The sequence below is a fragment of the Falco punctatus genome, assembly GCF_963210335.1.
Source record: "Falco punctatus genome assembly, chromosome: 6".
Classification (NCBI taxonomy): Eukaryota; Metazoa; Chordata; class Aves; order Falconiformes; family Falconidae; genus Falco; species Falco punctatus.
The window spans coordinates 82,469,353-82,486,849 of NC_137585.1; the positions used below are offsets into that span (position 1 = coordinate 82,469,353).

At 42.0% G+C, this 17,497-nt stretch overlaps 1 protein-coding gene across 7 annotated transcripts in view; it reads left to right on the forward strand.

Annotated features, from left to right (window-relative positions):
* PTPRZ1 (protein tyrosine phosphatase receptor type Z1) overlaps positions 1-12,870 on the forward strand; it is a 183,740-nt gene extending 170,870 nt beyond the window's left edge. For all 7 annotated transcript variants that reach the window (XM_080393865.1, XM_080393867.1, XM_080393866.1 and 4 more), the window contains 9 exons: positions 187-322; positions 1,331-1,477; positions 3,582-3,675; positions 3,981-4,054; positions 5,052-5,180; positions 8,252-8,398; positions 8,690-8,832; positions 9,465-9,600; positions 11,249-12,870. In XM_080393865.1, coding sequence (XP_080249991.1) covers positions 187-322; positions 1,331-1,477; positions 3,582-3,675; positions 3,981-4,054; positions 5,052-5,180; positions 8,252-8,398; positions 8,690-8,832; positions 9,465-9,600; positions 11,249-11,389 — 1,147 coding nt within the window. In that variant the 3' untranslated portion in view covers positions 11,390-12,870. The remainder of the gene's footprint in view (positions 1-186; positions 323-1,330; positions 1,478-3,581; positions 3,676-3,980; positions 4,055-5,051; positions 5,181-8,251; positions 8,399-8,689; positions 8,833-9,464; positions 9,601-11,248) is intronic.
* The last annotated feature ends 4,627 nt before the right edge of the window (positions 12,871-17,497 follow it).

The following is a 17,497-nucleotide window of genomic DNA, read 5'->3' on the forward strand; positions in this document are numbered from 1 at the left end:
AGATGAGTGGAAAAGATTTTTCTTCATAACCAGCCTTGAAGCTTTAGCAAAGTATATCATATAATAAAACAATCTGTAGAGGAACATCTTCCCTACACACCAGTTTGTTGAAAAAGCTATGTATAAGAAACGTTCTTTTCATTATTGTTTTTACTTCAGGCTCAAGACTATTTTTTTGTTTTGTAGTGCTGGTGTTGGAAGGACAGGCACATACATAGTGTTAGACAGCATGCTGCAGCAAATTCAGCATGAAGGGACAGTCAACATATTTGGATTCTTAAAACATATACGTACCCAAAGGAACTACTTGGTGCAGACTGAGGTAAGAATAAAATATATATAGTGAGAGACGGCTACAGACTAGTTCTGTTTGCAGGAGGAGGGATGATACAGTCCTCTTTTTGGTGCCATCAGACAAACTGGCAACTGGTCAGCAGACTGGACTTTCCCTTTTGCTTCCCTTGTTTTTATAGAGACATCCTTCTAGGCTTGCTTAGAGCAGTGCACCTGGAAATTATCTGTCTGTGGACTCTTGTCTGTTTATTGGGGAGAACTCAGAAGAGATAAAGTCTGTATGAATAATGCTTCCTGCAGTAGCACTTTCATGGCAGGGTATACATTTTTGTCTCAGGTTTTTTTCAGGAAGGACCATTGTCAGGTGTTAAGATCTTCACTGAACCTGATCAAACAGTTGATATTAGGCAACAAAAAGTATGAAAAAAAGCTGTTTCAGACAGAAGATTATCTACAGCTGCTTTAAACTGAAGATTATATACATAGAATAGTGAAAGACCAGAATAAAACAGTAAGGACAACAGCAGGGCATTTGAAAGTCTATTTCAGGTTTCAGGAACAGGTAGTTAGATTCCTCAGTGGCTTTCAGTAGGAAAAAAAGGTAATCAACAACAGCATGGTCACTTGTTCCAAAGGATGTGAGAGAGAAAACAGAGGATAGTAGTAGGAACTGGGAGTGATCACTTTTTTGCAAGAAAGACAGGGAGAGTCACGTAACAAGCTGACTTGAAAATTTGACTCAAGGCTATGCTTTCATTTTTAGCAGTGTTCTGTGAACATGAGATACCACAGGTGGTGGGGATTTGGTCTTATATCATACATACATTGCATGTGAAGTTCAATTATGCTTGTAAATGTGTGCTGTCACTGTGGAGGGACAGCCTTCACTATAGAGGATCCCTTTTGAGAAAATGCCTACAGCAGCACACTGTGAAGAAATACTGACCGCACCAGAAGTGGCAGCTTAGCCGGAGGTGTCCAAGGGAGTGTGTAAATAATTAGAGGGGATGTCAGATGTCTGGTTTTATTTTACTAGGAGCAATACATCTTCATCCACGATGCATTGGTTGAAGCAATACTCAGTAAAGAAACAGAAGTCCTTGAGACTCACATTCATGCCTATGTTAATGCTCTCTTGATACCTGGACCAACAGGAAAGACCAGACTGGAGAAACAATTCAAGGTGAGCTCTCCAAGGCAGTAACTCTAAAAGCTTTAATCTTGCAAGCTTGAATGACTTAAAAGTAGGTAACTCAACACAACTTTCATTAACTTCCTCTATCTAAAACTCAACTTCTGAGCCTAAATTCAAAGCAAAAATGCATGCATTCAGTTGGGACAAAATAATTATTTGCTTAATCTTAAACAAGGAATTAAAAACAAAAAAATAACAAGAGCATGAGAAGTAGGCCAGTAAGTAGATTGTGGAAAATCAAACTACATGCTTTTGCATGAAGATCCTGAAGGTGAAACAACAGTGTCCAAAGATGTCATTCTGGCAAAAATGTCATGAGCTATATTGATCAATCAATATATTCCCCTCAGTGTACAGCACTGGCTAGAGGACAGACTTGACCTCAGCAGATGAGAAGTAGAGGCTTTGGTGCTTGTGGATATGGAGATCAGTGTGTACATGCATGGGACTTTCAGTCACCCAGAGAAAAAGCAGACCCAGATGGCTAACTGAACAAAATTTATGAGAGAAACAGCTCATTGACTCATGGGGAGAATGGGAAGTCTAGCTCGCTCACTGGGTCACTTATAGTGGAAACACGGAAAATCCTACCTTGTCAAATGAATTGGAATCCAGAGAAGTAAATCACACAACTGTTTTCCAAATTATGTGGCAAAACAGAGTTTTCTCTCCCTAATTTAACATGAAATTAATATTAGAAGGTTTCTCTCTAAGGATTTTAATTCGAAGGAGGACTGTATCAGATAATGTGTATTCTTTCTCCGGTTAGCTATCGGGTCCTAAGTAAAAAACTTAAGCAGATAAGTCTGTAGATACTGTCAGTACATAGCGAGGCTATGGTCACATAGGCACAGTACCTAGTATTTCTTCAAGATAATTAACAATTCAAAGCAACAGAATGGGAACAACATACCAAAGGAATTCAGAGTTTGCTGTTGTCCTGGCTTGAATGATCTGGCAGTGTCGCACTGTTTTTTCCTAGGGAGACGTAGGGACTCTTTATCTCAGCTATGATGTGCTCGGAGAAATAAGCATCCAATCTTTCCTGCACAGGTGAAAGAGTAAAACATAATATTTACAAACAGAATGTGTAAATATATAAAAACACAGAGCATGCAGTGCAAATTGTGGAGCCATGTAGAGCTCCAATTTCAAGAGCTTAAATATTATCAGAAGGGGACATCTCTCATTCAATTTCATTTTCCTTTGCTAGCTAAAATTATTAGAATAATAACAAAAATTTGGAGTCTTGTCTCACTGAAGAACATTTTTAGATGAAAAAAGATTTTCTGTCTAATTCATTTTGATGGAACTTCCCTGGTTTGCTATCTGTTTTTCCAGAGCAAGTGGGTTCTAAAAGCTACACATGCCTAGCCCAAAACATCAGAGAAAAATCTTCTGAATTCTTTTGAACATTCTGATTAATCGGGTTGATTTTTCTAGCAATCAAAAATACCCCTAAAAACTAGGAAAAACCTGCTTTGCAAACTTATTTTATGCCTAAGCAGTATATATACAGCATTGTAGTGTATATATAGATAAACTCGTTCCTTCTCATACTCTTGTCTATTTGAATTGTATTAATTGAAACAAGTAAGTCAATGAGACACACATGCCCCCTCAGATCGGTCTTATTTTCCTCTCGCAGGTTTGGAGAGAAAATCAGAAAGCTCCTAACTGTGCTATCTGGAGATGCCTCCCATCAGGAGCTATACTGTCTGTATAACAGTGCAGATTTTTCTGCACAGACATTTACTATTTTCCAAAACTATTTAAAGCTGCACAGACAGCTGTGCAGGCAAAATGGAAGTGACACCAGGGTGGCAACAAGCACTGGGGGTCTGGATATAGAACAACATAAAGTGGCATTTCCTTCAAAGACGTGCTTATCAATCTAGGGCCGAGGAATCATTTGAACTGATAAAACAGTGAAGAAAGATTCTGATGACTTGCTAAGTAGTTTAGGTAGATAACTAGATACCTAAAGTTAAGAGAGAAAGCTAACCTGCAATACTTGCACCTTTGTTTAATGCAGCTAAGAAGGAAAGGCTTTTGTGCAGTTACCTGATCTTTTTTAACTTCATTGTTTCAGTTACTGAGCCAGTCTAACACACAGCAGTGTGATTATTCAACTGCACTCAAACAGTGTAACAGAGAAAAGAACCGAACTTCATCCATCATTCCTGGTAAGCTTGTTCAAATTGGCTTCTCTGGGTGGCAAAATGTTTTTGAACTGTGTGTGTCAAACCGTTAATCTTTCCTCAGCAAGAATTGAGCACATCTGCATTGGTGTGGAGCAATGTTCTGTAAAGTACTTTTAGTGAAGAAATGGCTTAAGTACTACACATAGGAAAAGAAAACAGATGGCCAAACAGCACTTTTTCCTGACTGATGGAGCTTAATGTTATCATTGCTATGAGACATGTGAGATAATTGCTGTAATATATGAGTCATTGCAACATACGTACTAGTTCATTACTTCTTTTTACAGTGGAAAGATCTAGAGTGGGTATCTCATCGCTGTCTGGTGAAGGGACGGACTACATCAACGCTTCCTATATTATGGTAAGTCAGTTAACTGTATTGATGAAAAACAATCTCCCATTGTATAGCTGTTTCAGAGCTGCCGTGTGTCTGAACGCGGGTGGCACAGTCCTGATTTTGAAAGCTCCTTTCTTCCATTGTTCACTCTGCCTGAAAGCTACTTCCCCTGGGCAGTATTATTACTATTATTAGGTTTTGAAGTTTGGTTAAGTGGATTGCATTTTAACAATCTGTAGAATCAGAAATCCCATCAGGGTTTTAAAAACTGTAATGCTAAACGCCACCTATGGAAGGATCTTTTGAGATGAACTAAAAGTGTTAGCTAAGAAGTTCGTTTTTAATGGCTGTAGTGTGGTTTGCCTTCCTATCTGCTCATCTGACAGAGCTTTTGCAACTGGCATAGCCCAAGGCATCACAGCTCATCAGCTTTCTGTTATCTTTTTCTTCCCTGGGTTTTCTTCAACTCTTCTGTACTTCATTAGCTGAGAGGGAGGAGTAAATGTTTCATAGACATTCAGGAAAGAGATGGGAAAGCTCCCTGCAGTGCTGTGTATGCATGATCCTTCATCAGGTGCATTAGTGCAAAGGAACTGTCTTTTGTGGTAAGAAGTTGATCTGGGACATCTGTACAAGAGACTGGGATTTTTGCAGATCTTTCAAGTATTCTTTTATTTGTTTCAGGTTGCCAGCTCCTCGGGAATTCTGGCTAATGCAGAACAATGTGCATGTGTGTAGGAGTTCATGTATTTTCATTCTGAGTTGGCTGTTCAAGTTTCCACTGATTTATCTTTTTTTTTTAATCAAATTTTTTGAAGTTTCAAAAAATATTTCAGTGTAATTGAATTTACTCTTTTAATCTGGAAAATACTGCAATGGAAGTTCTATATTGTTCTATATTTGCAGGAAGACAAAGGAAGCACAAGTCTGCAATTTATTTTCTAGGCTTCTGGCTCTAGAAGCTTCTTTTAAATGTTAGTAGTTGGGTATCAATTCTGAGTCTGTTTATTTTTTTTTGCAGGGTTATTATCAAAGTAATGAATTTATTATTACCCAGCATCCCTTACTACACACTATCAAGGATTTCTGGAGAATGATATGGGACCATAATGCTCAGCTGATAGTCATGCTTCCTGACAGCCAGAATATGGTAAGTTTTGTGGCTGATTGTTACAGGTCTATCTATGAATTTTCTCAGTATTAGCATTTTGAAATATGCAGGACATGAGACAATATCTTGGATGTTGCAAAAAAACGATTAAAAATTAATAATACTGTACTTAGTGTAAAATCCTCAGGTCATGTAGTGGAAATCTGAAGATCCTTTTCTGTGCAGATTGCAATTGGCATGAGAAAGTATTGGGTCATTCCTGTACAGTTACAAAAGAAGACAGACAGCAAAAGTAACTGTTAGGGAAGGTTGGCTTTCGCTCCAGGACTTTTACTTTAGTTGTGATATGTCTTCTTCCACACTTAGTAGGTCAGGGGAGAAATATGAGGTAGTTTCTCGTGCAACAGCAGCTGGCGGGACCTGGGCAAGGGCCAGAGCATGACGGGCAAGCCCCCCCCCACGACGGAAGGCGACGTAGGGAGCGCGAGCCACCAGGATCAGTGCCACCAGGGCGGGCAAACAGGGCCTGGCATGGCAGCCAGGGCCCAGCGCAGCAGTTTGCACGGCAGGGCGCGCAGGAAGGGCGCTGGAGCCTGTGGTGTCCACCTGGCAGAAAGCCCTGGACCCTCTCAGCTCTGCACCCACCACGGCTGACGCAGCTGCCCAGGCAAAGCGCCGGTGGGACACGCAGCCACCCCGGCGCCGGGCTGCCAGCCATGCCCTGCTCCTACAGCCGTGCCGGGCAGCAGCAGTGGGCACACCTGTGGGAGGGGAGCCCAGGGAGAGGAGCACCTCCACTTAGCCACAGAGCTCTGGGAGGAGATGTGTAGGTTGAGGAGTTATCAGGGAGTGTAAGGGAGAGACAGGCTACTGGAATCACACCCCACCTTCCCTGGGACAGGCCCAACAGGCAGGGATGGTGCATGACGGGGGGTTTCCTACCCTCTCTCCACCTGCCTGAACACAGTGACTTAAGGGCTAAGGGACAATGTCGACACGTTCCTGCCAGGTGCTGCAAGTGCACTGGGTAAAAAGCTGGCTGGATGGCCAAGCCCAAAAAGTGGTGGTGAATGGAGTTGCATCCAGTTGATGGCCGGTCATAAGTGGTGTTCTCCAGAGCTCGGTACTGGGGACACTTCTGTTTAATATCTTTGTCAGTGATCTGGACAAGGGGATCAAGTGCACCCTCACTAAGTTTACAGATGACACCAAGTTGGTGGGGGAAGTGTTGATCTGCTGGAGGGCAGGAAAGCTCTGCAGGGGGATCTGGGCAGGCTGGACTGATGGGCCAAGGCCAATTGTATAAGATTCAACAAGGAGAAGTTCCAGATCGTGCACTTGGGTCACAACAACCCCATGCAACGTGACAGGCTTGGGTAAAAGGACCTGGGGGTGCTGGTTAATGGCTGGCTGAACATGAGCCAGCAGTGTGCCCAGGTGGCCAAGAAGGCCAACAGCATCCGGGCTTATATCAGTGATAGCGTGGCCAGCAGGACAAGGGAAGCGATCCATTTTACTCAGCACTGGTGAGGTTGCACCTCGAATACTGTGTTCCGTTTTGGGGCCCCCACTACAAGAGGGAGCAGAGGGGCTGCAGCGTGTCCAGAGACGGGCAACAGGTCTGGGGAAGGGTCTGGAGCACAAGTCTTATGAGGAGCAGCTGAGGGCACTGGGGTTGTTTAGCCTGGAGGCTCAGGAGGGACCTTATCATTCTCTACAACTACCTGAAAGGAGGTTGTAGCCGGGTAGGTGTCTGTCTCTTCTCCCAAGTAGCAAGTGACGGAATGAGAGGAAATGGCCTCAAGTTGCGCCAGGGGAGGTTTAACTGGATAGTAGGAAAACATTCTTACTGCAAGGGTGTTGAAGCACTGGAACAGGCTGCCCAGGGAGGTGGTGGAATCACCATCCCTGGAGGTATTTTAGTGATGGACATGGCAGTGCTGGGTTAACAGTTGGACTTGATGACCTTAAAGGTCTTTTCCAACCTAAACAATTCTGTGATTCTGTGATTTTCTTGTTTATACAAGCAAATGTTTACCAGGGATTTAACTGACTCCTAAACAGCAAAGGAGGCTAGCATGTTCATCCTGCATGTGTAATTTAATAACAAATGAATATGTTTTTCAGTTATTAGAAGCACAGGAATATCTGAGAACTTTTAGGCTGGTACTTAGAGAAATTTTGAGGTGTGAGAGCGCATCATTTTTGGTAACGAGTTTGGAAGAAAACCATGCAAATGCTTTAGAGAGTTTTGCATGATTGGAAAAACATGTACAACCAAGACAGTATTTGCTTTTTTCTTGTCATCAAATGTTTTGTGAATGTTACACTAACTATAAAACAGATTTTTTAAGTTAGCCGTTTTAATAAGGGAGGGTTTTTTGCCCGGAGATGCTGGTTTATTATGAATCCAGTAAGAAAGGCATGCAGACTCTCTAAAGTACTTGCTTTATTAGAGCTAACACCATAAAGGAGAGGGTAGTCCAGATGATCTTACATCCCATTAGATAGATGCTGGGAACCTCGAGTTGTGCAGCACTGAATGGTTCTCTGATCAAGGTACATCACACCGTGCGGCTCCTGTCCATGGAAGGGTTACCCACATTTTGATCATTCAAACCATCACAGGATTTTCTTAAAACAACTCTGTTCATCATTTCTGCTGTCAAACAGAAAGGATGTTCTCATGAGGACATCTTCCTGTACTTTTAGAGAATCCCGAGCCACGTGTACAGAATGGGAGCTGCCTGCAGCTCCTATCTTACTATCTGCCCGCTGAGTTTATCCTGTGGCCACAGGCTGTGGGCAGCCCAACACACCCCGAAGGCCAGGCTGGACAGGTGGCACAGTGCAGCACGGCACGTGTTGACTGTTATGTGGGTTGGTATCTCCACAGGGTAGAGTGGTCTTCTGCTCAGTATCACTACAGAAGTGTCTGAAAATCATCACTTGTGATGTCTGTAACCCTCCTGAAATCTTGATTTGTCGGTTTCGATCTAGCTGGCTGCATTAATTACATACATGATGCATTGTTTGTTATGTTATATTAACTTTTATTTTAAGAGCTCAGCATTACTTACTTTTATGGCTTCTTTTTTTTTTTCCTGGAGGCTGAAGATGAATTTGTATACTGGCCAAACAAAGATGAGCCTATAAATTGTGAGAGTTTCAAAGTGACTATGATTGCTGAAGAGCAGAAGTGTCTGTCCAATGAGGAGAAGCTCATAATCCAAGACTTTATTTTAGAAGCTACACAGGTAACACTATCATAAACATGTAACTCAGGGACTTGATTTGCTAAAGGTAATGCCTACATTCTGTTACATTTTCTATGGTCTATGAGTGATAAAATTCCCTGCCCTTGAAACACCCAGGGAGGGAGTAACCTCTGTAGGTAACATGGTGACATGGGGAACAGGGTAGTCCAACCTCCACTGCAGTAGGATGCTGTATCTGGAGACTGGAGCTGGACTGGAACAGAGTTAAGGATAAGAATAAGGACAGTCAATCTTTTACCAAATTGATTTATGTTGTTTTCACTCCTTTAGGATGACTATGTACTTGAAGTGAGGCATTTTCAGTGTCCAAAATGGCCAAATCCTGATAGTCCTATTAGTAAAACTTTTGAACTGATCAGCATCATCAAAGAGGAAACTTCCAACCGTGATGGACCTATGATTGTACATGATGAGTAAGAACTGCAGCTTTCAGTTTGTTCTGATGTTTTTCTGTAGAACCATCCTTTCATCTCATTTAGGGTGAAAGTCACTGAAACAAGGCACAAAGTATGCACCTAACAGTAGTGTTGCGGCTTCTGTTTTAGCCGCTTCAGCAGGAGAAACACTTTTATTTTATCACATTTCAGTGTTCTCTTTTCAATTCTTTCATTTTGATACTCTGCATGATTGCCGAGTAGGGCACTGGAGAGGAAATCAATCAAGGCTTCATTGTTTATTATTGAAATAAGTAAGACTATTTAGATGAGGCAGCTTATCCTTCTCCAGCTGTTTAACAATGGGCCAAAATATTGACACGTTGGATTACAGAAGTACCTGAGGCCTTCATTTGGTTTGTTGAGGATTGTAGGGGCTGGCTTTTAAAGTTGTAGTGAGGTACTGTGAAGGTTGTGTAAGGCACTGCTGGGCAGGCCTGCTTCAGAAAGTGTAAAGATCACATGACAGAAATTCATATTATCAGTTTGTCCTGCATTTTCTATTTTCTCCAGCTGTAGAAACTTGATCCAGTTTCTAGACACTTTTTTTTTTTTTTGTCTTTTGTGTTCTGTTTGGTTTTTGTTTGTTTTGGTTTTTTTACTTTACAAAGGCATGGAGGTGTGACAGCAGGCACTTTCTGTGCACTAACAACTTTGATGCATCAACTGGAAAATGAGAATTCAGTCGATGTTTACCAGGTAGCGAAGATGATAAATTTGATGAGGCCTGGAGTCTTTACAGACATTGTAAGTAATAAGCAAAATGCATGCTTTTTTTTTTTCCCTATGTATGAAATTATTAGCATGCTTAGATCTTAGGGCAACATTACTGAACGACTGGCATCTTAATTTCTGCAGGAGTTAATCAAAACTGTCTTCCAGAGGTGCTGTAGTGGACCTGCTGCTTATTCCAAAACAAAAGTATCTCCCATGAAAACCTGTTATGGGGTTATCAAGTTGTCATATTCAAAATGTGTGGAGCTGCCACCATCATCATAAAATCTGTGCTGTCATATAAATGAAGGTTTTAGTTCAGCAGGAGTAAATTTGTAGTCCAAGTAGACTGTGAAGTAGTTACCCTAGTTTTCCATTTCATTTTTCTTCGATCTTTCATGATCCATTGGATGGTCACTTGACACCATTGTCACTGTGCTTACTGAAAGAAAAATACATTAAAAATGTAACAAATGAGAATTACTTCCTAAATCAGTGTCCTACAAATGAAAAGGTATCACAAATTAAAAACTACGAACCCTGCTCCTTTGGTCATACCACCAGAAATATGACTGCTGCAGAACTATGATGAGTGTAATAAGGAGACCACCTTAAGAGTGAAACATGAGGGTTGGCATTATCACATTTTTGACAGCAAAACCAGGACATGACACAGGATTGACAGATGTGTCCACCCCTTGCCCTGCCCAGCTAGCCCAGACTGAGGAGTCTGGTGGACAATGGAGTGAAAATGGGAACTCTTCCCACCTCAGCAGGACTATCAGGATGTTCACTCCTCTTGTCCTAGGAGCCTCCAGCAAATACCTGAACCCTTTATCTCACATTTCCAGTTTGCCATCCTCCTACCGCAGATTTCCAAATCTGTTGCTCTTTCTACCCCATATCTCTTAGTCCAGCCTAATAGTCCAGACCCCAAACCCCACTGTGTTAAGTCTTACTGCACTTCACTCCTTCCATCACAGAAATTATTTATCCTCATATATCCAGCTTAGAACCCCACATATTCCTCTGCCCTTTCAGAGCATCTGCTGTTACCCAATGCAGTGCAGCCTTCACTGTGCCGGCTCTCCCCGCACAGAGCATCCCGCTGTCCCCTCTTTTCCAGCCCACACCGCAGTCTAGCGGGCTTCTGGCACTCCCCACTGAGACCCTCCACTCCCTCTAGGCAGTGGCCTCCTCACTGAACCTTCCCACAAGGTCTTGTCTCTTCTTCCTACCTCCTCTCCCTGGCAGGATCTTCAAAAACAGTACCTGCAAGTACTAAAAAAGAAAAAACAAAACACACAAACACAAAAAAACCTGCTTGGATAGAATTCAGAGGACAAAAAAGGAAAACGTATTCAAGGGGGGAAAAGCCAACAAACAGTAGCCCAACCCCCTTCAGTCAGTGGGAACTTTGCAACTGACTAACAAGGATCGGATTCAGCACACAATATTTCTTTTAATAGTTTTCTCCTCTACCTATACTGTGTTCCTTTATGTTGTGCTTTATATTGTGTACAGGGGGAGCCATTAGTCAGAAAATTAATAAAGCTGCTGAGTAACACAATAAATTATGGAGCACAGTACATTAACAGACCGACACGTGAGCTGTTAATTAATTTTGAATAACGGTGTTATTTCTGACAACACGCTGACTGTGGGCTCTCTTCTTCTGCAGGAGCAGTACCAGTTTCTGTACAAAGCTATTCTCAGCCTTGTCAGCACAAGGCAGGAAGAAAACCCTTCAGCATCTATGGACAGTAATGGCTCAGCTTTACCCGATGGAAATGCAGCTGAAAGTTTAGAATCTTTGGTTTAATTAACACATCAAACTAAACACACACATACCTACACCACACCGGTCACACCTGGAGTTTACCATTATTCTTTTCAGTTTTATGCTTTGTGGGGGAGAGAATCTGTCCAGTGAATACATATATATAATCAGATCCCAACCACTGCTCAAACAAACAGTCATTTCTGTTACCTGTTACTTTACTGTGGAACTTTTATCATTAACAATGTGTGCCTTTTCTTGAAAAATTTCTTGTAATATGTTGTTACGTCTGGACTAACTTGATTGACTTTTACAGTGTTTCTAAGAATTGAATTGTGGTATGTTTTTTCAGTATTAGTTTCTGATTTATCTGGCTTTACTTTTAACTTAAAATTATCATATTTATAGATGATAGGGAATTCTGAATTACAAACATGTCATGGGTTTAGTATTTGGTTTATTTGCTGTATTTATAACAATTTACATTTGCTAGAAATATAACTTTTAATATAGTAGAATGTAAATAAAATACTGTTCTCCATAACATTCAACATTTTAAGACTTCAATTAGACATTTAGAATCGTAATCTGATACTTACTGTAAATACTGCTACTTCTGTAGTGATCCATGGACCAAATTTATATTTATAATTGTAGATTTTTATATTTTACTACAGAGTCAGTTTTCTAGTTCTGTGTAATTGCCTTGTTAAAATGATGTAGTCCAGTATGTTTTTATTTTAACAAAGTCTTCTGATATATAATTGTGCATCTTAAGCAATTAACCTTCATATAGCTGCATGTGATTTTAACTTTTTGTGGGAAATAGAAATCATTTGTTTTGAAATGAGAAGTTTTTATGAGAATAACACCTGTACTTGGCATTGTTAAATTGTTTTTACCTATGACATTGCAAAAATAAATATAAATATTCCAGTCTGTGCTTAGCAGTCTTCCATGTCCAGTAAACTGTTGTCACTGTCCTGTGGAGAGCTTTTACTCACAAGGATACGGATTCAAGGCTGACCTGCAGACAGCCGCTCTTCCTGCGGAATCTACAAGTTCAGAAGACAGTTTTGGAAAACTTTTTTGTTATTTAATCTCTGCTCCATTTCCACCTGTACCATAGTGTCCATGTTATCTCTGGTTTTAGCCTCTCCTTGCCTATCTCCCAGTCTGGTCGCCCACAGGCTAACGGGCTCGCCCAGGCCTCCAAATTGCCTTAATTGCCCCCTCACAAGACTTCTCCATGCTGGCTTTGCTTCATTCCACTGCGGAGCTCTTTGCTGCTTCCTTTGGCAAAGCAAAAGCCAAACTCTGAGATGCCATGAGTCAAGGACTCTCTGCAAGAACAAAAGCACCTTGGCCGCTGTAGAGGAATGAAGCTGGGTTAGTTATCGTTGATAACATACAGCTGTGGGCTGGCTTCAGGGGTGGGGGTTGGCTGATGTAGACAAGGTGCAGCTGTGGCTGGTTCTGTTAAGGGGTTGGGCAGCCGGTGAAGACAGAGCAGACGAGGAAGAAGCAGAGAGAGTGAGTGTGCCCTGTGTGAGGAGGGACAAGGAGAAGGCGGCAGAGGGACTGGCATGAAGAGTATCATGGTATGTGATGGTAAAAGACCTTGTTGCAGCTGGCTAGCTTGGACAGTGCTGCAACAGGCCACTGTTATTTTTCTGTAACCTTCTGAACTGATTGTGTTGAAGGCTGCCACACTGAGGAGGGTGGAGGACCTTGGAGCAGAATAGATCTTGGTTTAAAACTGACACAGGCTGTGAGAATTAACTATTTTCTCACTTTGGTACATTCAGTTGCTATGTAGAAATCTTGAGAGCAGAGATACTGTTCTGGACTAGAATGCCACAGAAACTAATGGACACGATCTTAAATGAAAATTAAGGGTAGGAGAAGATGGATCTGATGTGGGCTTGGAGATTTTAGTCAACTGCTTCATAAGGCAAGGATGTGTGAGGGATCTTGGTGTGTCAAGCAGATAGATCTAAATCCCTTCAGCAGTGTGGGCTTGAGAATAGGTGGAGCTGAAACAAAGCCAAAATAAATCTAGGTTTAGAGGAATCTAAAAAGTAGAAACTTCAAAAAAATCCTCATACTGTTGATACATGAAATGGGTGTGAATGTGCTAGACCAAGAGACAGAATGGTACGGAAAGACAGAATAGCTAGAAGTAAAGCAGATTTTTTTTCCTGCTGTTGTCCTCTTTTAAAAAATGATCACGTAGGCAACGTAATCAAAACAATGCAATGTATGGTTTGTTTTGTAAAACTGTGTTAACATGTTCATGCGCTTGAATTCCCTTTTGCACTTGAACACTTGTTACAACGGCAGCTTCGCGATCCCTGAGGTTACGGAGTGGCTGGATCCACGGGGCTCGGGGCCCTGGGGTTTTCCCTTCCCTGCCCACCAGTGCCGAATGCAGGATCATTCTTCTGTCTCAGCCCAACTCCCCTTTGCGGGTCCAGGCAGGGACCACAGGGAGATGACACACAGATAGACACACGCACAGATTCATCACACAAAGAACGGGATTTAAGAAGGCGGCAGGACAGAGGGCAGCGCTCAGGCACAGGGCGCGGAAGGGCCAGGGTGCTGCCCAGCAGCCGGCTTACCGGCAGGCAGCCCCTTCTACCCCTCTTCTCTCCATTTTCCCTATCCACCTTGGTCCCTATGTTTCTCCACCCTGGTCTTCCCATTTCTTTGCAGATGAAACATCCTAATTACCTTTCCTTCAGTGGCCTCAGTTTTGTTGCAGCCGTACGCAAATACGAAACCTCTGGTGCTGACACTTGGACCATCTCAGCCATGCACGGCATTAAGAGTTACCTGGGCATTTCTGGCCTTGCAAGCTTTTCATTCCAAAAGGTCTCCACCATTCTGGCCTTCCCTCACAAAACTCCCCATGAACGGCCTGTGAAAGGCAGCCAGGCGTCATGGCACCCTCTGTAGCATCTCTCCGCTGCTCACTCTCGCTCTCTCCAGCAGCTTCCCCTCTTGTCCGTCCCTAGCAGTTCCTCAGGACCTGAAAGCAGGCAGCTCAGCCTCGGGCCAAGGGTTACAGCCATGTGCCTGCAGGTACTAGCACTTTCCTCTTTAGTTCGAAGCCATAACTAGTTGGTTGAATAATTCAGAAATGAGGGAAGCTACTTCTTGCAGCCAAGACATCTTTATTCAGGTTTTCCACCTCCCCCCACCCCCAGCCCATGGTCTTTGTCATACCTGCGTATTTGCAAACTCTCAAATCTGGGAAGAACAGGACTGAGATACATCGGACATTGGCTTGGACTCAGATGTTGTATCCCTAGCAAAGTTAAATGCCTTTGAAGAATAGGATCTAGATGATATTTTTTTCATATTATATTTGTGTTGTTTTGGGGGTGACGAGTTACGAAGTTACAGGTGAACTCACTGTCCCAAATGATGCACATTTTTGTAACGCTGTTGAGTTACACATACACATTCTTCACAGCTTTGATGCACAAAGTTGGTGTATACAAAGGTGTGTAAGAGTTGCTCTTTCAGGAAAGGATTATGTGGGGTTTTTTGGAGGGTTTCTTATTACTTCCTCTAAAGAACTCAAGTTGACCAACAACCTCCATTTGCATATCTAGGCTAACGAGGACAGCATATAATTCCTCCCTTCTCATTCCAAAAATATAGAAACGTATTTCCTTTCTTAATATGTATGAGAGAGGTAAATTGTGATCTTATGGCCATTTGCAAACCATATTCCATAATCTTCACAGCATATACTTCGGCACTTCATCACGTTAACACACAAGAGAAACTATAATGCTCATGCTACTTCTCCAGCCTTTTCTTTAGGGAAACTGGCTTCTAGCCTCACACAACTTCAAGCTTTTTATTTTGATATCTTCTGTTAGCGTATTTACAGTTTTCATATAGTTCTATATACAAAGCCTTTTTCAGGCCAATTAATTCTACTATGTTTTTCAAGTCTCTATGGACCAAAAGTGGAAAAGGAATCTTCCGTTCTAAAATCCCATCTTGATATAACTGTTCCTTTCAACCTAAATGTTTTGCAGACATTTCAAAATGATAATCCAAAGAATCAGCTGTCATTCAAGGTTTCTTCTAGAGATGTTTGTAATCACATTCATCATCTTAGCATGCTGACAAGTTGTTTAAAACATAAGTGCTTAGGATAATCTCTTTACTCACACATATTGGTTCTGATCTAGAAAAAAATAAGAATCATAAAAAAAATCTTCTGTAATCTTCAGCCGTGATGGATTACAGATTTTAATAAATGCGTGTCAGTTCCTTTCTCAGACAAAGGCCATATTCTAATTAATTTTTTCTTGTAATCCAAGCTACAGACTCAAAAGACATATAGCCTGCCCTTTCAAACTGGGTCAAGTGTGGAAAAGATGTCCTGTATCTCCTGCAAGAAGTAGGGTATTAATAAACAATGTCAGTTTAAGATATTTTTTTTTTTTACAAAGCTGTAAGTCACGCGTGCCAAGGAAAACTTGATTAGTGAGCTTCCTGAGAAATCACAGGTGAGTAGAGAGTTAAAAAGAAAAGTAATTTACCAACATCACCAACTTTTCAGTGATTGTGGTGTTGAGATTTAATACCTATGGAAAAGCTTTACGAAAGTCAGTAATGATGCATAGATGTTGAACTCGTAGTTGTCAGCACAACAGTGTATTAGCTAAAGACCTTAGCATGGACTTTGAAAATCAGTTGACTAAACTGGCTGGCAACGTTTCATCACAGTGCTTTACCTGGCACAGTTCATTGTGATGTCCTAGGGTAACACGTAATTTCAGATGGCTTGACATTTCCTGTGGTAAATGCTTACTTCAGTGTGAGTTTAGCGAAGTTAAACTCGTTTCTCTCCCTAATTGTTCTGAAGCATAAGCAAAGCAGGGCTGGGGAGGAGGAGAGCAATACTGGCTTGTTGAGGCTAAAACCAGAGACCCAAGTACCACGGCAAGCCTGAGGCATCCTAGGTTACAGTCTTGGCTTTCACTGCTTCCCTGCAGCAAGGCCAAGGTCCAGCCATCTGTTGCTGTTTCACAGGTTTGTGCCTTGGTGGATTAGGGACTTCCACAGGGATAAGTGGGAAGAGAAGTCTGTCTCAGGGCATTTAGGCACATTACCTCAGATTCCCCTGTTTCCAAATTGCATTCTCTCCTTTCAAAGCCAAAAAAAAGCAGGGGGGGGGGGGGGGGGCGGGGAAAAAAACCTTCTGGCTTATTATGGAATTAATGATCTTGTTTCAGGACAGTCACAACCTGTACACTATAATTTAGTCAGTGTATTTGATTGAGATGGTGTGATGTGCCTTGATAAATTCTCTGGACATTCAAAACTGAATTTCTCCCCCCACACACACCCCCTTCCCATCTTGTTAGCTTTCCAGCTTAATCGCAACCACTGTACCCCATATTCTTTTGCCCTGAACTATTGTACTATGAGTTTACACCCTTTGTCTGGCAGCCACACCTTTGTGCTCCAGTCCCTGAAAGGGATGTAGTTCTTGTCTATAGCAATATCCAGGGCTCAAACAGCATGAAACACTGAGTTGAGAAAGGCAGTCTTTGAGTGTAACAGGACTCAAGCAGCTCCATCTCGGGGAAAAAAAATGGGGTATTAGCTGTCATGGAGAGCAGACACTAGAATAAATTTCAAAATGAAAAAATGAGAGAGAGAGACAGTGACAAACAATCTGTTCCTTGCAGCCTGATCCAAACACACAGCTAAAGAGCCTTTCAACCCAGGCAGTGACAGCAGAAACCAAACCACGTATTCAGCCGAGCAAGGCCCTCAAGCCGAGACAGGCAGTGAGACACAAGCTTTCATGGGCATGGGGAGACATCATACATCTATTGTTCTGTAGCTTTCCACTTAAGCAGTCACCCTTGTGCCCAAGCACAAAACGTGCTAAAAAAATTGTAGCTGGAGATGCTGTCTAGATACAGACAGATACAGACATAGATACCTATGTAAATATACAGATGGGTGTTAGATGTGGATGCTTAAACAATCCTTGCAGTCTTCTCTTGTGAGTCTGGCAAGAAGCATGGAGAGGTGTTTCATGTACGTAGGTGTAGACACCCTTTCAATGTAACCATCTATGTAAAAAAACACATCCCATTCATATACAAC